A 21,709-nucleotide genomic window follows, 5' to 3' on the forward strand; every position below is an offset into this window, starting at 1 on the left:
AGCTTCTGAGCACCTTCTCAATGATGGTCTGATCCGTGATCTTATCTCCACAAGATCGCATTTGACTGACAGTTGCCATTGCCCTCGACAAAAAATCAGCCACAGATTCTCCATTCTTCATGATCAGCGTTTCAAAGTCACGTCGAAGTGATTGCAATCTCACGACGATGACTTTTGAATCTCCCTTGAATTCTTTCTGCAAAGTTGACCAAGCTTGCTTCGAGGTGGTCGCCGTTGCAATTCTGGAGAAGACGCTGTCGTGCACCGCTTGCTGGATGATCGCCAACGCCTTTGAGTCTTTCTTCTTATTCTCCTGCAATCTGTTCACCTCATCGGGATCTGCATATCCCTGCTCCACGAAGTCCCATAGATCTTGAGACCTCTGCATCCGAATACTCCAATATTTATAGCTTCTCTTTTGAAGACTGGAATGAGTGGTTGTGTAGCACTCATCGAACTTCCGTTGCTGGCCATCGTAATTGAAACCAGCTCTAGATGCCACAAATGTTGGAAACAGAGAGTAGAGCAAGAAGAAAGAAATAAACGTAGCATTTGTGTATTAGAAGAATGACTCAAAAGACTTATTTATTCCACTAATATGAGGTGCTATTTATAGGCACTCTACACAAGAAAAATGCAACTGCTAAACTGAATATAGCTAAGAAATAGGACCACTACGAAAACAGAAAATAGCTAAACATTAGGAATTTTGAAAACTAACAAAGACTAAGTCTACATAAGTCTTGAGCTGTGAATTAATGAGTCAACTATCTTCATTCAACAGCTCTATCATGAGGTGTTCGTCAAGTGTATAGTGAACAAAAGTATAAAATACAATTTGTGATATTTGAATAATTGAATTGGTAGCTCTCAAGTCGATACATTTGTATTTGCTATGTTTGTTAGCTCTAGGTCTTCATCCAGTTATAATGATAAAACATAATTTGTGATTGTTGTAGCTCTTGTTGAGTTAATTAAACTCAATTACTTCAAGATTAAGAAAAATGATGAAGCTGCTGCATCACCACCTCATAATAAATAGTAGTGAAAATTTTGTGACTTCTCATGGCTGAAAAATACCAGATTTGCAGCAGGGAGGATTGCAGCGGGCGAGAAGGAGAAGATAGAGAAGGCTTGGTTGAGGTTGCACAAAGCGGCAGAGGCGGAGGCAGAGTGTTTCAATGAGAAGATAAAGGAGCTTAGGAGGATTTACTTGCCCATTGTTGTGAAGATATACCTCAGTCCTAGCAAGCAGAAGTTTGTTAGTATTAAGAAGTGGATTAAGAGTTTAAGTAAATGCTTGGCTAAGTAGTAACGGGATTTACTCAAATGATATGTACACTTGTTTGTTTTGAAATTATTAAGATTTAAATGCAACAATATTGTGAAATGAGTGATAATAATGTGAAAATTCCTTAATTACATAAAGGAAGCAATAGAAGGATACAAAATTTATAATGAACTAGGCTCTTTGTTTCTTTCGCAGCCAACTTAACCATTTGAGCTACAGTAGTTCTCTTTTCATTAACTATAATTAAATATAGTCGTTAAAGTATATACTCTGCATCTTTTATTTTCCGTATTTCACTTTCTATTTTCGATCACAAAGCAACGGTGAAATTTTGGGTCCGAATTTCTTAGAAGGCTATAAGTATGGAAGATGAGTGATGATGGAATTTTTAAAGGAGCAAAATATTTGGAAGGGAGTGACAAATTTTGTTACGTATCAGATTGGGCCGGTTTAGTTTTGTTAAGTCCATTGGCCCATATTTAATCTACCATTTCGGCTCGGCCAATTTGACCTATCCAAGTAATAAGTTATACAATGGTTCAGCCTTGTTTTCACGTGTTTTTCTAGTGAAATTACTATTGATATAGTATTTGGTATAAAAATGATAAGAATATAAATAAGGTTTCATTTCATTAACAAGCAGGGATAACAATTTATGAATATAAATGAATGAGGTTGCAAGAATTCAAAAGGTATAGTAGTACTACTACTATTTATTATGCCGATATCTATGTAAATATATTAGTGTCGTTTTTACTTTAAAGTGTTGCTTTGAATAATTATTTATGTTTGAATTTTCTATATCAGATTTATTATGTCTCTATTTGTTTTCTAAGCACCTGTAACCTTTTACTTTCCGATATGATTTTAATTCCATGTACAAAATATCTACTTTCCGATATGATTTTGATTCCATGTACAAAATCTTTATCTAACCAATTGAAAATTTGTGAAATTTTCTAATTCGTTATTCAAATTTTAAAAGATACATGATAAATTATAATTTGATACAATTTATAATATTACCTTCGAACTCATAAATTGAAAATCATGGATATGTTAATAGGGGTGCGTTAAAATGACAACACTTCTTAAAGTAACACTATATCACCATTTATAGTCAATCATTTGTACACGTGGACGAATAATCAGTTGCCATGTGTCAATCATAAAAAATGATCAAGGGTAAATTTTCTCGGCCAACAATATCCAATACACTAGACAACAATTTACAGGAATTTTTTCTTGCCCAGCAATATCCAATACGCTAGACCGCAATCTATAGATTGTTGTCTAGCATTTATACTCTTGTTGTGTAATGTTTATAATATTGCTGGATACGTGGTGTCACAGTGTCACTTTAAGAAGTGTTGTCATTTTTACACAAACCTATGTTAATATGGACAACTAGAAAAGCCTAGCCGCTCCATGAGATAACATGGACGTCTCGCCATGCGACTACATTATTTCAACACCGCTTCTTTAAGTTTCTAGTTATGTCACCGAACAACCCTAAGATATAACCACTTTTCCGATGGCGTTGTGAGTGCTCTAATCAATGTATATACACTGTGCTTGAAATAAGATACTTCCTTCGTTCTATAGAAATAGGCTTTATTTATTTTTTCGTCTGTCCCATAAAAATAGTCCACACCAATTTATGTTAACCTTTTTTTCATCCTCTTTTACTTTATATTTATGGTTCATCATCCACTACACAATTTCAATTATTTTTCCTCCTTCTCTCTTACTTAACCAATAACGCATTAAAATCTGTGTCAACCTTAAATAGAGACATAATAAGAGTTACATTTTACTATTTCGGTTCGTCCCACAATAAGAGTCACATTTCACTTTTACCATAAAAGACAAGTATAACTCATAAACCACTAACTTATTCATCTCACTTTTCTTTAAATTTTTTATATTTCTGACCCATACCAAATGTGACTCCTATTGTGGAACGGACGTAGTGTTTAACTATGATAATAAAAAATAAATTCGGTTGAACTTATATACTCTAAAGTAAAAAGAGCAGAAAGAAGAAACTAGCAAAATAGATGAAAATATAATTAAAAATATAAAGTATAAAACAGACAAACATAAACTATAGTCAAGCCGATATAGTGGAGTAACACTTAAACCAAACAACTTGGGAATCATCACACAAACACAAATACTGGTATGAAGTAATGATAGACAGTCAGGAATCGATCCAGACCATGTGATCCTGCCAATCATCACTTTTCATTCTTATTTCGTCTTGGCGATGATGGGATTGAAAACAGTCTCAAGCTCTTTCATCTTGTTTTTATAATCAGCAACCTCTGCATTTTTGTTGGACTCCAACCACTTCTTGAAGGACTCGAAAGTATCCTCCATCTTCTTCTTGTGTTTTGATTTGAGCTTGGCTGCACTTCTAATGGCGTTTCTCATTTTGTAGGCGTAGTCCTCCAAGTTAGACCTGGCCTTAACCTTCCCCTTAAACTCCTCATCCTCCAACTTGTACCTCATAGCATCCTTGATCATCCTCTCTATTTCTTTATTAGACAGCCTGCCCTTGTCATTGGTGATGGTGATCTCATTTTTTAACCCAGTACCCAAGTGCTCTGCTGACACATTTAAGATACCATTTTCATCAATGTCGAAGCACACTTTGAATTTAGCGTCACCTCTGGGCGCTGCTGGAATGCCATGGAGTGTGAATTCACCTAGCAGATTGTTTTCTTTTGACTTGCTTCTTTCACCCTCGTAGACTGGAAAGCTCACACTGGTTTGATTGTCATACAACGTGAGGTGAATTTTCTCCTTCCTTGTTGGGATTGGTGTGTTCCTTGGAATAAATACTGACATCACATCTCCTACAACTTCAACGCCAAGTGACAGCGGAGTAACTTCGAAAAGAATGAGCTTTTGCACATTCTCATTGCCTTCACCACTCAACTTGGCAGCCAGCACTGCAGCACCATACGCCACAGCTTCGTCTGGATTAATGGTCTTGCGAACCTCTTTACCATCAAAAAACTCCTTCAACATCTCCTGCAGCTTAGGAATTCTACTCGAGCCCCCCACCAGCAATACCTCATCAACACTGCTTTTCTCCATCTTTGCATCACTCACGCATTTCTCAACGAGCTCCATACACTTTTTGAATAAATCCATGTTGAGGTCCTCAAATGTAACACGACTAATTGTCGAAAACATATCAATCCCATCTATCAATGATTCAATCTCAATTGGAGTTTCGAAAGCAGAGGAAAGACACCTCTTGGCTCTTTCACAAGCATTCCTCAATCTCCTCATAGCTTTTGCATTCCCACTAATATCCTTACCAGTCTTCCTTTCAAACTCTTTGCTGAAGTAATTCACCATCCTATTGTCCATGTCCTGGCCTCCAAGATGAGTATCGCCGGCGATAGCCTTAGATACAATGTCAGTTGCCTCAATCGTGGCCACAGTCACATCAAACGTGCCACCACCAAGGTCGAAAATCAGCACATTCTTTGCCACAGATCTAGTAACCCCATTATCAAGACCGTACGCAATGGCTGCAGCAGTAGGCTCATTGATGATCCTCAAAATATTAAGGCCGGCAATGGCTCCAGCGGCCATGGTGGCCTGTCGTTGAGAGTCGTTAAAATAAGCTGGCACCGTTACAACAGCGTTCTTCACAGTTGATCCAAGATATGCCTCAGCAATATCCTTCATTTTAATGAGCACCATTGAGGAGATCTCCTCTGGAGAAAGCTGTTTCTCTTCTCCTTTGTAGGTTACCGATATCATAGGCTTGTCATCCGTGCCAGGAACGACCTTAAATGGCCAATATTTCATGTCACTCTGTACCGTTGGGTCACTGAATTTGCAACCGATCAACCTCTTTGCATCTGTGTGAGAAATAATTGAATTAGATAGAGATAAGAAAACAACAATGTTTACAGTGCAGAACAAACGAAACATGAAACCAAGAAAGTAAAATTGTGGTTGGATAGGATTAGTAGCATTTGCTTCAAACACAACACAGTTATTCAACCGTCGCTTGCTAATTTAACTTTGATAAAAAAAAACTATTGTTCATCTTACATATATACCACTATATAAAAAAGTCAATATTGAACTTGAAATGAGTCATTTATTGATAGAGACCCCAACATGGCGACACCGCTACCAGACTACGAGCAACTCAGCCATGCAGATGACGGCAGCATTGAACAAGAGGCAACGATTGACCAAGTCAAGAGGAAGAGCTGAAAGCACCATTCGCAACAAGAAGGACCGTCCGAAGCGTGTGACATCGAGGCCAGCGCATTTCAAGCAGTGGCGGATCTAGGGGGGTAGGAGGGGGCGGTCGCCCCCTCCGTGCCACTAATTTCTTCTTATCAGGACGTAAAATTACCATGTCCGCCCCCTCCATTAGCCCCGACGTTGCCCCGAAAATGAAAAAAAAATTGTCATTTTCTCCCTAAACCAACCTACTAATATATATTTCGCCCCCTCCATTTATCAATCCTGGATCCGCGACTGATTTCAAGGATTACACGACTTATTTTGAAGATAGAGATGAATTAGTTGTTGAGTTATTTTATTTTATTATTTGTTATGATTTTATTTCCCTTTTGAACGCTTAATTATTTAGGATAGATATTGATAAATCTTTTCGGGTTTTCTTCTTAATTCTTTCCCGAATTGTAGAGTCGAATCAAGCAGGGTCCGATCACTATAAATACTAGAGATCATTAGAGAGTCAAAATATCGAGAATTGAGAAATAAAATATCTTCTTTCTCGAAACCCTAGATCTTCTCAAACCCTAGCGCGACTTGGGTGTTGATTTTTCGTTTCTTTTCACAAACAAAGCATGTGCTCGATCTCCAATAGGCTCTCAGTGCCCATTATTCATTCCTTTAAATATGAGATTTTAACACGCTCTTACGCATAAGGGCCCGAATGAACATGGAACTTCCACACATGGGGTAGAAAAAATTAGAGATCCATTATCGATATGGGTCAGAATGAACATCAGACGGAATAATCATTAGACTCCCACTCGTGAGATAGAAAAGCATTTGGGTCGTAATGAACATCGAACTTCCACCCATGAGACTTCAACACGTGGGGTAGACAAGTTAAGAGATACTCCCTCCGTCCCAAGGAAGATGACCCCTTCCTTGAGCGGCACGGGAATTCATGCGACTTTATTTTGTGTGTTTAATGGAGATAGTAAGTAAGAGATAGGGAATAAAGTAGCGATAGAAGTGTTTCTATTTTTAGTAATGAGTCATCTTGATTGGGACAAACCAAAAAACAAAGTGGGTCATCTTCAATGGGACGGAGGGAGTAGATACAGATAAGAGATACACGCCCTTGCACACGTGGGCCGGATTGAGTATGAGACTTTCAAAACGTAGAATTGGTCAGTTTTGATTATTTTTCATGCAATTCCATCCCTTAAAAGTAAGAACATTTGGTTCGGCGCGGGGTTTAAGCATAATTGGTAAAGCAAGAGATAGATAGATAGAAAATGATTCTTAAGTATTGTTAGTGGAGAATGAGGCTCACCTTGTTAGAGAGAAAAATGTTTCCAAAATTATAATGTTCATACTTTTTCAGGGACGAACTAAAAAGGAAAGAGTTCATATTTTCCATGGACAGAGGAAGTATATTTTTTTAATCGTACGTATATTTCTACATTTTAGTATTTTGACGTGTTCTGTTAGATATATGCAAAAATAGACTTGGAAAATGAAAGAAAGAAGGTCGAAAAATGAAGATTGGATCAAATGAATCAAGTCAGCGGACCGCTGAGTTGTTAATTTAATTCTAGGAGACTTCACTTTTAAGTTGCAATCCACAAATCGTGAGGAGACAAGATTTTACCTTCTAAATAGCATTTTATGAATGAACGTTGATTGTACTACTCTAATAAAAAGATGAGTAATTTAATTTGATTGGAGATGAAATTGACACCTCAATCAATAATACTTGAGTTTATTAGGAGTTGTTAATTTAATTCTAGAATGAGACTTCAGTGAGTTGCAATCTATAAATGAACATAGAATAGATGTTATCGAACCCGTAATGTTTTTCTTCTACTGTTCTGGGTTTTCATATTTTATTTGCTTAATCTATGATTTATCAGAGTTAGAAAATGGATTCTATTCCCTCCGCTGAGAAGTATCACTATTTTCTTTTTAGTCCGTCCCTGAAAAGTATGAATATTCTAATTTTAGAAATTCTCTTCTATCTAATGAGTTGGGGCTCATTTTCCACTAACAATACTTAAATAACTTTCTTTATCTATCTCTCTTACTTTACCAATCATGTATTAAAATCCGTGCCGAACACTACTCTTTAGGAACGGAGGGAATATTAATGATTATCTAGATATAGTGAAAATAATTGAGTTGTGGAAATTAGGTTTAATTCATTGAGTACTCCCTTCGTCCCACAAAAGATGTCACACTTGTGAGATGACACGGGATTTTAGGAGGTTTTGTTTTGTGTGTTAAATGGAGAGAAAATATAATTTTTATATTAATGTGAGAGAGAACTTTTTTCAAAAATGGAAATATGACATTTTTTGTGGGACAAACTAAAAAGGAAAGTGTGACATCTTTTGTGGGACGGGGGGAGTAGTAGTATATTTGCAGGTAAATCTAATCCAAATACCATATTAAAAATAAGTCACTTACCCTCTTGAAAGGTCTGAAAGGTCTTATAAAGGAAGAGTTACTCACACTTACACGTAGATGAGACACTATCATTACCAAGTGAATGACAGAAAAAAATTTGGAGAGATTTTAACAAAGTTTGTAACTACTTCTGCTCAATCTTTTTACTACATTTAAAGAAAGCTTTACCTAGCCTAATATATCTGTCTGACGCAAAGAACAAAACAACATGGCAGCAATGGAAAATAGAAGAGAAAACTGACCGAAAATAGTGTTGGAGACATTATTGGCGACTTGAGTCTTGGCGGCGTCACCAATGAGACGACGGGAGTCAGAGAAAGCAACGTAAGACGGCGTGGTGCGGTTGCCCTGTTCATTTGGTATAATCTCAATGCGGTCGTGCTTCCACGCTGCCACACACGAATATGACGTCCCCAAATCGATGCCGATACACAGCCCTTTCCCCTCTCCCGCCATTAATGGTTCTAAATTAGCGCTGCTACAAAAAAAAAACAGATATGTCAAAACGAGTTGTTCAAATGACTGTTGTGAACATTTCAAGAGGTACACAATACCGAGAGCTGCTCGGTGCGAATGGCATCCTAGGGATCGTTGTGGATGTTCCAACAAGTGTGTTTTGGAAAATTGGATAAATGAATTGAGAATAGCTCTATAAATTAGAGCAAAAATAGAAGGAACATGTCGCTTCCACCCACCTGCTGCATACCATTCTCCGGTTTAAAATTACAACTAGTGAGTAATTTTTTTTAATGAACAATAACGTTGGTGACTAAATTTTTAAAATAATAGATTAATTCTATATCTCAAATATTTTCATATAAATGTAAATGCAAATATTCGGAAATGACCGATTAAGAGCTGGACTTAAATCGAGAGGTGAATTAAATAAGTGATCAATACAAATGTATCTTATTATAGAAATGCAGCTCAAATTATAATCCTACGATTAGGCGATCTGATGGTCAATAATTAATCAAATACACAAAAATTCATTATTAATCAATTTTAGGTTATTTTATAAAATTTAAATTAAATATCATTTTTAAATCAATTTAGGTCCTCCTTCCTAAAAATACCTACAAATAAATTAATTATGACCAAAATATGCCCTTCGTGCATTTTGATTTTATATTTTGTATTTAAAATCTAGTTTTGCATATATAAAAAACTATCATAGCACAAAAATTGCATTTACGATTTCAAGCTTCAACTATTTAATTAGTCACTTGCAAAGTCTTGTGAAAAAGAATAATTAATTGGTGATAGCTTCGGAATTGACATGTAAATTAATAAAATTAATTAGTGATGTCAAATAGACTTTTAGAAAAGGAAAAACAAGTAAGTCACCGGGCAGTTATAATTAATCATTGAAAGCGTCCAACTTGGTGCTTTTTAGTGGTTGGTCGATCGAGCTTAGTAAAATGGAAGTGTCCCTAATATTTGTTCGAAAGTCTAAATATGCAAAAACTCAAGAGTTATTTAAATTTGTGAGCTAGCCTGATCAATCAGCTGAAATTGGAGGGTAAGAGCTGAAAATTTATAATTTGGTTGGAAATTGGACTGAATGTTTGGATTGATAAGAGCTGAAAATTTATAAGGTTTTTTTATTTGTTTTCCGTTTGACATTTATTACACCCGCACATTCAAACCAATCCTCCATATATTATTTCTTTTTCCTCTGATAAATATATATTCTTATTAACTCGTTTTTATTTTACCATAAAAACTATCTACAATATACGAGATTATTGAAATAAAAACAAGTAAAAGTATATATTGTGTCTCACAAAGACTAATTGAATCAATTTAATTAGTAAAAGTATATACGAGATTATTGAAATAAAAACAAGTAAAAGTATATATTGTGTCTCACAAAGACTAATTGAATCAATTTAACTACCATAAAACTAGTTTTAATTACTATTTAGACAATCAAAAAGGATTTTTAGTTGTAACTACTTTAACGCAAATGAAAATAAATTCATATAAAATAAGAATAAATAAACAATGATGGGATGTGATAATATTAAGAAAATATAGAATTTAAGGATCTGATACACAATTCCTAGCTTATATCCATTTAATTCCCCACTTCATTTTTGTGTCCCTAGAGCTATTAGGTTAGTCACTTAGCTAGATTAAACCCCTACCTCCCCAAAGGTGAGAAATTCGTAGATTAGAAGTTATGATCAAAGTCCCTTTTAAATCTCTATCTAACTCTCAAAAACAATTAAGACTCAAGACCTCACATGTAACCTCAACTCTCCCGAATGGGATACTAAATTTTTATTAATATAATAATAGATAAAAAAATTAAAAAACCTTCAAATTTATTAAAAAATATTAAAATTTTATATTTAGTCAATATAACTAATTTTCATCATTATTTATTATATTGATAGCTTATTAATTTCATCGGTAGCAACCTTGATTAGCTGGCCTAGCTAGCCTGAAACCAGAACTTTTAGAGTTAGGGTCCAATTTTTATAACCAGAAAAGATCCCATCCCGATTACCGCACCGATTGACTCCAATCTGAGTAGGGTTGACACGAAACCCAATGGACCCAATTGACATCTCTAGGCATAGCCACCGCTCTAGTGGGGGTTTGGCCGGTGTCATCCTCCTAGATTAGACAAGAGTAGTTTTGTGGGTTTTTTTTTTTCTTCTGATAAAGCGTTAGTCCACTAGAGAGGCTAATATTTATTGCAAAAAAATTTATTGATGGTTTAAAAAGTATCGTTGATGGTATGCCAAATCAAAATAAGGATGCAAAATGAAAGTGCAGGTAAATTATTTTTTGTTGGCGCATGTTAAAAAGCGTCTAATAAATTATTTTTTTACGCTTTTTAAAAGGAGGCTCTGCAAACTAGAATTGGGTAAAAAATCACTCTTCATCCCCTACTCGTAAGTTTTTGTTTCCATGAATTTACACCATTGTAGAAACAATAATTGAAACACCACCACGAAAAAGGATTATAATTATGTCAACTATGTCTTGCTAAAATTGGATAAACCAACTGTTTGTCTTATGTAAAAATGAGAGTATAAAAATTGGATAAACTAGCTGTTACTCTTCTACAAGAGTGATTTACTATAACCAACAATTCATCCAACTCCATTTTATAATTAACAATTGGATAAACTAGCTGTTTATGATATAGTAAAAAAAATGAATGATTTTATCATTGTAAACAAGTAGTAATGTATGATTCATTACCAAGGGCTGTAAAAGAAATAATAAGTGAGATAATTTTTTTAGTTTAAACAATCCAAAATTGTTGTAAATATTTTTAAAATATTACTGATGTAAATAATTAGACTTTTTAAAAATAGAATTTAGTTTCTAAAACATTCTGAATAGGTCTAAGTCACTGTAGACCGTAGATGTAAACGGGAATGGTTATCGATTTTGTGAAAAAAAAAATTAGTACTAACAAATAAAAGAGTCGCCTTATTTTTTATAAGCTCGATCATCGAGCAAACACATATTTAATTGGACGATTTCAACGAATAGTTATAATTGCTTAAGTGAGACTAGTAATAACAAAAGCTTTATTAAGCGTAGTTGTAGTTGACACGAATTATTAATTTTGTTCACTCCGAAGCTGTCGTCAGTTAATTTTTATATACACCGAATACTTTGTATGTAATTGGCTGAAGCCTGAAATCGGCAAGGTTGCATATATAACTCCATGTTTCTTACGTAAACTTCCAATGAAAAATTTGAAAATGACATTTTTAGGGCAAATTGTCATAAAAAATAACTGAATTTGGTGAAATTTTGATATATTTATAATATTAAGACAATAATTATATCAAAATTTTGATGTTTTCAGAATTACTTAATAATTTAGTTAATATTATGCAGAAAAATTGTTTGACGATGTCATTTAATACACTTAGTTAGTTAATTATGTATTTAATTATTAGTATACATGTATCATTTTTACAAAGTAGCAAAATGGGTAAGAAATTGACTAAAATTTCATGATATTTTTTAGCAATTTATTTCTATATTCTTAGGAGAAGGGGAACGGTGTATTCAGATCTCTCCACCTATTTATATATTCATCATTAAAAATTACTCCCTCTATTCCCTTATAGTTGGATCATTTTTTCATTTCGGAAAGTTCCCTCATAGTTGAGTCATTTTCATATATAATAACTTTTTTGCTCTCTCTTATTTACTCTCTCTTACTTTATTTTTTACTTTATGCTCTCTACTTTATTCATTTTTTACTTTATTCTCTCTCTTATTTTTAATCTATTTATTTAACACACTCAACATTCATTTCTTAAACTCCGTGCCGAAAAGTTTCGCCTCAACTATAAGGGAACGAAGGGAATAAATGACATTGATAGGATCCTATATTGTAGGATCTCCAATAGTTATCTTTTAATTCACCAATTCTTTCCATATATTGTTATTTTGTTCAATAAGTTAGCGTATTAGTATACTAGTATTATAAATAAGATAGATTGTTATCATTTTATCATTTTATCAATTAATGAAATATTTTCTCCACTAAAGATAACGTGTGTTTTCCAATCCTAATTTTGGCTCTCTGTCTGACAGAAGAACCGGCACACAGAGACACTCGAAATTCCCTCCGCTGATCCTAATTAGACACCGGAGTATTCTATCAGCTGCCGAGTTATCTACCCGACGGGAGAGACTCCCGCGCGCAGAAAGTCCGCCATCGCCCGCCGAGCCTGTTGGCCGCCGGAAATTTATTTCCACCGTCGAGAAACTCGCCGCCGGTGCTTGTTCAAGGAAACACCCTTAACAGACACGAATAACACTATTAAGTTGTTAATTTTCCGAGTATTGAGCTCGTGAGTTCCTTCGAGTTTCGACGAATAATCATGGAAATGCTGTCGACTTATTCTTATGTCAACGATGAAAAAGTAAAAGTTACAGACAAATGGGGATTCGGGAATCAGAAACATAGTAATTTTTTAAGAAATTATAGTATGTCCTACTTTTGAATTGATCATATCTAATGGTCAATAATAAATAATAGAAGTGACAATATATTCTATACGTTAATTCCTTCGAAGACCCATTGATAATAAATATAAAATACAAATTTTAATTTAGAAGTTAAAATAATAGTATGTGAAAAATATTAATGACACTAAATTGACACAATCAACTTTAGGAGTGTAATAACTATCAATAGGCAGACTTTAGACCCAACCCCACCTTACATGTAATTTTAAAATGTAGCACTTGTCCTTTAAAATAGTCCATCTTCTTAAAACCTTTTAGATTGATTATTATTGCCAGTTCCACAACAGATAATATTGTGCTCGTCTCATTTAAGACTTAAGAGAGTACACATGCATTTGTGAAAAGGAAAAAAAATATTGAAAAGCTAAAATTAAATATTGACTTAGTAGGATTCAATGCATGTATATTACTAATTGTTAGGGTGATTATAGTTATAAATTTGACCAGGTGTTGCATAATATTCAATTGTATCAATTTGTTTATTCAAACTATGAATTTTTCCAGAATAATGATTGTGGTACCTCATAGGTCAATGGATAAGATTTCTTTAAAATACCCCAATCTTTATCATTTTTTCTTGTGATAGTTGAACACAAGTCATTCGATTGTCTATATGTTGCAATTGTCTAATTGATAACAATTTAGACAAAATTTAAATTGACACTGTATGCTACGGGGCAGTGATAAAATGTAAACTTTTATATTATATAAACTCAAAACCCTTCAACACAGCTTCAATACAGTTTCGATGCAATATCAACATAGTGTAAAATTTTAAGATTTTAATGTCAACACTATATCAACACAATATTAACACAACATCAATCATTGACTACTGTTGAAATTCTGTTGACATTTTCATGTCAATACTTTTTACTGTTGACATCTTTCAATAGATCAGATCATAGTTTTAAGTTTGTACAATATTTAGAGTTTTCATTTAATCACATTCCACATATGTAGATTATACGGAGTAATATGTTTTATAAAACTATATGTTTAAATATTATTTTATCACTCGTCCCACCCAGAAGATCAATTTCTAGATCCGTCGTTATGAGGAATTATTGTTTTTCGGTTATTGGTCTTTGTAAATATACTCTGTATAATGGTTCGATACAAATATCACAAAATATGTTGATTACGCAAGTTAATTTCAATTGATAATAAAATAATATTAGCAGAAAATATTAATACTTCGTTGACCTCGTATTAATATTATGTTGACATTTTTGTTACCTTATAGAAAGTTATATTGACATTTTAAATATAAATATATAAATGTCAATATAAAGATATAATTATTAACATTTTTAATATACTAAATTAATTAGTTTGCAAATTAGCATAATATTTAGAGTTAAAATTTGATTAGATCCCTATTATATTAAATTAACTAACACTAGTTATATTCGCATTCTATCAAGTGGGCTAATATTGTAAGTCGAATCAGAAAATGCTGATATACCCTATTAAATAATGTTCTTCATCACACATCGTTTGAGAGAGACATGGATGGAATGAGAGAGATCTCAAGATCCTACTACGTGAGGGCAAGCGAGGCTGACAAGATATCGATAGATCGATCCTTCGCAAAACTCGACATCGACGGCAGTGGCAAGATAAATCTGGTGGAATTCAAGAAATCGGTGAGCTCGTGGCTGAGCGCTGACGCTGTGTTCGAGAAACTCGACGAGAACGGCGACGGAAGCCTCGATTTCGAGGAGTTTCTGTGCCTTCACTACATGGAGAAGAAGGTTGACATAGGCAAATGCAGCGGTTGCTTGGACCTGCTGGTGGGGCCCTACTTCTCTTGCTTGCTCTGCTTGAGAAGAGGCGCCGATACTTACGACCTCTGCTGCACTTGCTACCGCCGCCGGCGCGGTTCGTCGCATGAGCACTCCTCTCAGTACATGGTGGATCATCACTCTCTGCTCATGCTCTTCAGGCATCACATCGCTGACGACGAAAAAGCTCGGAACAAGGTAATCTCAGTAATAATCACCAACTAAGCCCACTTTTCATTTTTCCTCGTAACCTTAGGAAATACTCCTTCTGTCCTCAAACAAGAGACTCACTTTGACTTGTCACGAAATTATTTTTTGAATATTTAAAAATTTAAGCGAAGAGAAAATAAAGTATTTCATGAGAGATAAAAATGGTAAAGGAGTGAGACCATCTCCAATCATACACCAAAATTTATTTTTGATATAGACAATTTATTCAATCTTACACCAAACTAAAATCCATTTTTTAGTTTTTCAATGGAATAACAACAAATTTGGTGTTACTGCAAAATTTTTATGAGATAAACACTAAAAAATGGTGTAAATTTTAAATATAGTGTAAATGGCAGGAGCAAAACAACTCTTTGGTGTGATATATAATCAAAAACGGGTTTAAGTTTAACGTAAATGGTAGGAGATGACCTTCGAAAAAAAATAAAGTAGATGAGAAAATAAAGTAAGACAAATGATACTATGTACATTAATTTTTGCTAAAAAGATATTCCCTCCGTCAGTGAATAAGAGTCCCGTTTTTCCATTTTAGTCCGTCTGTGAATAGGAGTCCCGGTTACTTTTACTATAAATGGGAATAGGGTCCCACCTTTCACTAACTCATTCCACTCACATTTCATTTAAAACTAATACTCCCTCTGCCATAGTAATAGAGTCATTTTCTCATTTTGATACTTTCTATAGTAATAGAGTCATTTCTCTTTTTAGTAAAACTCAACACATGTTGGGAAATAAACATAGGCAATCACGAATATGAAAGATGAATGAACACAAGAAATTGTTTACCCAGTTCGATACGATGTGTATCTACGTCTGCGAGTGATGCCAAGCCAGGAATTTCACTATATAATTTCAGGATGAATTTACAATGACGGAACACCTCTGTTTATAAGCAAAATAGAGAACCCTAATTCTAGTCAAACTAGGCACCATATCTCACAAGGAAATGCACTTCAAGGAAACAAATCCTAAATATGTTAGGAGATATTTTAGGCTCCATATTTAACAATCTCCCACTTGGAGACTAACAACTCCTAAACAACCATATCCTCGTGATCTCCTCCTTGCATCCGCTTAGCATCGCCTAACCTTCTCTTCAAGTTCCAAGGCCAATTGAAGCTATGCATAGCTTCAATTTCTCTAAGGTCACCACCTTAGTAAATATGTCTGTTGGATTCTCACTTTCAAGTATCTTCTCATGTTGCAAGATTTTCATTTTCACTAGGTATCGAATGTAATGATACTTCAACTCCACATGCTTTGTTCTAGAATGACACGCTGGATTCTTTGCCAAGAAGATAACACTCTGACTATCATTGTAGAGTATGCTACTCTTGTTCTCCTTCCCAAGTTCGTCTAAGAAACTCTACAACCACACCATCTCCTTGTTTGCCTTCATCGCAACTTCATTCAGCCTCCGTAGTAGACAAAGCAACGGTATTCTACAACTTAGAAGTCCATGAAATAGCAGTACCACCATAAGTAAACACATACACGGTTGTGCTTCTTCTCCTAACCTGCTAGCTCGACATTCTTGCCATTGAAACATAAGACTCCTTTTGTAGTACCTCTCAAGTATCGAAGGATCCATTTAACTGCTTCCCAATGTTGCTTGCCCGGATCACCCATGAACCGACGCACTACTCCCACTGCTTGTGCAATATCAGGCCTCGTACACACCATTGCATACATAATACTGCCAATTGCTGAAGCATAAGGACCTTTCTTCATTTCAGCACATTCTTCTTTTGTACTCGGCGACTCCTTCTTCGACAGCTTGAAGTGACTGCCCCCAGAGACACAATTACTGGCTTCGAATTATCCATGGTGAATCTTTCCAAAACCTTACCAATGTAAGCAGCTTGTGAAAGATACAATTTTCATGCCGCCTTGACATGCTCGATTCTCATGCCCAAAATTTGATTAGCCTCTCCAAGATCTTTCATGGAGAATCGTTCAGACAATTACTTTTTCAACTTATCCATCTCCTTTGGATCACCTCATGCGATTAACATATCATCAACATATAATACAAGAAAATATAGCTCTTGTCAAACCTCTTGTAGTAACAACAATGGTCAGCGTAACATCTTTTATAGTCAATCTGCATCATGAATCCATCAAACTTCTTGTACCACTGCTTTGGAGCTTGCTTGAAACCATACAAGCTCTTTTTCAACTTGCACACAAGATTTTCCTTTCCTTTTACCACGAATCCCCCAGGCTATGTCATGTACAACTCAAACTCCAAATCACCATGAAGGAATGCCGTCTTTACATCCAACTGATGTCACAATAGTTTTTCTGCAACTACCATACTCAACACTAAACGAGTAGTAGTCAGTTTCATAACAGGAGTGAAAACATATGTATAATCAATACCGTATCGTTGTTCAAATCCCTTGACAATCAGCCTAGCCTTGTAGCGCTTGCTACCATCAACTTCACATTTGATTCGATAGACCCACTTGCAATGCAATGCCTTTTTCCCTTTTGGAAGTTCTACAAGCTCCCATGTGCCATTCAGGAGAAGAGAGGAAAACTCATCATCCATGGCAATTTTCCACCTTCGTTTATCAGGGCCTTCTCCTGCCTCTGCATTACACTCAGGTTCACCACCATCAGTAAGTAACAAATAGTAGTTAGAGGGCGAATACCTATCAAATGCACGCCGCTCTCTAGTATGTTTAGGCAGCGGAATAATCGGTGGTTGAGTGCTTGGTTCTTCTTCAAGCACCTCTTCAGCATTCTAACTCTCCTTGCTCCCACTCGAGTTGGAGATGTCTAGCTCGACTACTTGGGGCTCAAAACTGCTGGAACTCGGCACCTCCAATCTATCCTTGTATAATACCTGTTCATTGAAAACGACATCTCTACTGCAAATAACCTTACGGTTATGCTCATCCCAGAGTCTATAACCGAAGTCATCGCCTCCATAACCAATGAACGTACACTTAACAGATTTAGCATCCAACTTACTTGTCTCAACAAAACTAACATGAGCATAAGCAACACAACCAAAGATACGTAGGTAAGATAGATTCAACTCTTTTCCTGTCCAAACCTCCTCAGGTATCCGAAACTCCGACGGAACTGATGGACCTCTATTGATTAGGAATGTAGCTGTGTTGACTGCATCTGCCCAAAAATTCTTTGACAATCTACTTTTCAACCTCATGCATCTTGCTTTCTCATTCAACGTTCTGTTCATGCGTTCGGCGATTCCATTCTGCTGTGGAGTTCCTTTCACTGTCTTCTCCATTCGAATTCCATTCTTGGCGCAAAACTCCTTGAACTTTGCAAGTTCATATTCTCCTCCGTTATCGGATCTTAGACACTTCACCTTTAGCCCGGTTTCAGTTTCAACAAGGGCTTTCCACTTCCTGAAAGCATCAAACGCATCGGATTTACTCTTCGGAAAATAAACCTATACCTTTCGAGTGGAGTCGTCAATGAATGTCATATAATATTCAGAGCCTCCTAGGGACTTCACAGGTGCTAGTACCCATAGACCAACTTTTCTGTTTCCCAAACACGCAATCTTCGCATAGGCCAACTTCAACAGTTTTCAAGCCAGACAGTAAACCTTTTGAACACATTATCTTCATCCCTTTCTCGCTCATGTGGCCAAGATGACAATGCCACAAATCTGCATTATTTGCTTCACTTGCAAGATCAATGCAATCTTTGGAGTTAATTGTGGTATACAACGTACCCTCCTTCTTACCTCGAGCTACTATCATTGGTCCCTTAGCAATCTTCCAATTGTTGTAGCCAAATGTCACCGTGTACCCACCCGCATCAAGCTGCCCAATCGAAATCAAAATTCTCTGTAATCCAGGAATGTGTCTGATTCCATTCAGTTTAATCACGGATCCATTAGATGTTACTACCTTCACGTTTCCCTTTCCCACGATATCTAAGGGCTCGTCATCAGCCAGATGTACTTTCCAAAAATTGCCATAAACGTAGTCTTCCATTATCTCCACATTGCTGCAGGAATGGAACGACGCTCCAGAATTCAATACCCATGATTCTATCGGACTACTCACACTCAAGCTCAACGTCTCGCCTTCTTCATCAGACATGGTAGTGTTTGTTGTCTTCTTATCTTTCTGATCATTATTCTTATATTTCTTCGGTGCTTCACACTAATCTCTAAAATGTTCAAACTCATCACAATTCCAACATTTAACTTGATCTAAATCCTTCTTGGATTGGCTCCTTCCTCTGGATTTTGATCTTCCACGATTTTGCCTTCCCTTCGATCTGCCTCTCTGTTCTGTATTCAATACTGAACCAGAAGTAGAAGATGCTGATTCTTTCTGGTGAACTTCCTCACCATTCATCAGATTTCTTACTCTGTCAACTGTCAGGTCTGTCTCTACAGCAGTAACTGTTGTCACTATGTCAGCCCAACTCTCAGGCAGGGACGATAGTAAAATTAGGGAACAAATTTCATCAGCGAATTTTATATCAACCAAGTTCAGTTGCTAAGTAATCATGTTGAACTCGTTGAGATGTTTTTGCACCTGCTTTCCCTCTTGCATTATAAAATTAAACAATCGTCTAATCAAATGTACCTTGTTTGTCGTTGATGGTTTCTGATACATATCCTCCAAGATCTTCAACATCTCATTCGTTGACTTTGCTGCAGTCGTGTGATAAGCCACCTCCTTGGACAACGATAGTATAATCGCGCTCATCGCTTTTCTGACCAGCAGCTCCCACTCATCCTGTTCCATCTTTTCGGGTTTGATTTTTAAAGGTTTCCACATATCTTTACCGTACAAGTAATCCTCAATCTTCATCTTTCAAAATCCGAAATCAGATTCGTCGAACTTCTCTACACCAATCTTTCCATCGATCCCCATCGTGATTTCTGCCTCCTCTTAAACCTTAGGCTCTGATACCAGTTGTTGGGAAATAAACATAGCAATCACGAATATGAAAGAGGAATGAACACAAGAAATTGTTTACCCAGTTCGATACGATATGTATCTACGTCTGGGGGTGATGCCAAGCCAGGGATTTCACTATATAATTTCAAGATGAATTTACAATGAGGGAGCACCTCTATTTATAAGTAAAACAAATCCTAAATATGTTTGGAGATATTTTAGGTTCCATAATTAACATTTTCACACCTACTATACTCTCTCATACTTTATTCTCTCTTCATTTGTCTACCTTTTTCATTTTCCACTTTACTCTCCCTTTACTTAACTCACATAACTCAATTTTTCTAATCTCCGTGCCGAACCGAAAAGAAACGCCTTCATTACTATGGAACGGAGAGAGTATATACAAGTGAGACCCCTATTCCACTAACTTTTTTTGCTCACTTTTCTTAACCTTTCTTAAAATCTGTGCTGAAAAAAATGAGATTCTAATTGACGGACGGAGGAAGTTAATGACTTACTTTGAAGGGACATCCCAAAAAAAATATGACTCTGCTTATGCTGGATGGAAGCAGTATTAGTTTTATGTTTTCTTCACAGTTCACACAATGAGATTTAAACCATGATATTAGATCTGATGTTGTTGAAACATTAATCCATGCAGAAAGAAATGGAGGAACTGCGCAAAGTCACAAAAGCCTATTACCGAGCCGCATCTCCACAGGTGAAAGAATTAGCATATGAGTTCTTCCAATCAATGGACACAGATAGAGACGGACGAGTCGATCTATCCGAGTTCATAGCCTTCATGAGGCACGAAGGCTATCCCTTCATGCAAAACCGTTTTTTCTTCGAACAGCTCGACCTAGACAGTGATGGCACCCTCAACTTCTTCGAGGTCATGACGCTTTACTACATCATTAAGAGCGGCCGCCCCTTCTGCGACTGCTGCGCCAAATTCATCGCCGGTATATTCTTCTCCTGCGTCGAGTGCTTTAACAATCCTAATACCTCGTTCCATCTGTGTAGTGATTGCTACCAGATGGCGAAATGCAATCATAATCACGACGGCCGGTCTCAGTTCTTGGACAATTATGCGTTTTTGCAAGCTATGAGAGATCCGGGGTTTACACGTGCATCGGGTGCAAATTCAAATGAGGTAATGTGCGTTTTATATAGTGATAGAACTACTCTATCTGTCTGCATTAAAATGTCTCATTTTTCTTTTTTTTTTTCAATTCACCAATAAATGTCTCATTTCGCTCTTTTCTTGTCTGCAGGCACGTGATGAACCCACAGATGCCATAGTTCCAGTACATCATGATAGCACTGCACATACTCAAAATGCAAATGATCCAGCACCATCAGATTCAAAATGGGTAATAAGTATGCTTGTTCGTATTAATTTGATTTTTTTTTAATGAGAAATTATACATATGGGAAAATATTTTATGTGAATGATGCATTATACATGTAAAGATAAAATGAAATTTCATATGATTAATACTTAGCTCTTTCTTGATGCATCCCAGAGTAAATTCAAAACGACACTTGAGGCCTTGGAAGTAGCAGTCAGCGTTGGGAACCTTTCCAGCACCTTCTGCACAATCATGTGACTATATGTAATATTTTGTGCAATTTAGAGTCGGATAATTTTGATTGTATTCAGTGACAGATTTAAGATGGGAGTTTAACTTTCCCTTATTATTGGGGCGTAAAATACTATGTCTGCCCCTCCACTTGTCTAAATATATATATTGTTATTCAATACATGTCATAAAAATTTGGAGGAATTG

At 35.9% G+C, this 21,709-nt stretch overlaps 2 protein-coding genes across 2 annotated transcripts; one reads left to right on the forward strand and one right to left on the reverse strand.

Annotated features, from left to right (window-relative positions):
• Window positions 1–3,498: 3,498 nt before the first annotated feature.
• LOC125223431 (heat shock cognate 70 kDa protein-like) lies at window positions 3,499–8,434 on the reverse strand. Its single transcript, XM_089064001.1, has 2 exons — window positions 8,221–8,434; window positions 3,499–5,175 (listed from the first exon to the last, which is right to left on the reverse strand). The coding sequence occupies exons 1-2, from the start codon at window positions 8,432–8,434 to the stop codon at window positions 3,545–3,547; spliced, it is 1,845 nt and encodes a 614-aa protein (XP_088920127.1). The 3' UTR covers window positions 3,499–3,544.
• Window positions 8,435–14,505: 6,071 nt separating this feature from the next.
• Window positions 14,506–21,529, forward strand: LOC148931440 (uncharacterized). Its single transcript, XM_089064787.1, has 4 exons — window positions 14,506–14,979; window positions 20,578–21,072; window positions 21,194–21,292; window positions 21,446–21,529. The coding sequence occupies exons 1-4, from the start codon at window positions 14,506–14,508 to the stop codon at window positions 21,527–21,529; spliced, it is 1,152 nt and encodes a 383-aa protein (XP_088920913.1).
• The last annotated feature ends 180 nt before the right edge of the window (window positions 21,530–21,709 follow it).

Source organism: Salvia hispanica, chromosome 2 (assembly GCF_029641045.1).
Source record: "Salvia hispanica isolate PSC_SH4W2 chromosome 2, Shi_PSC_v1, whole genome shotgun sequence".
Taxonomy (NCBI): Eukaryota; Viridiplantae; Streptophyta; class Magnoliopsida; order Lamiales; family Lamiaceae; genus Salvia; species Salvia hispanica.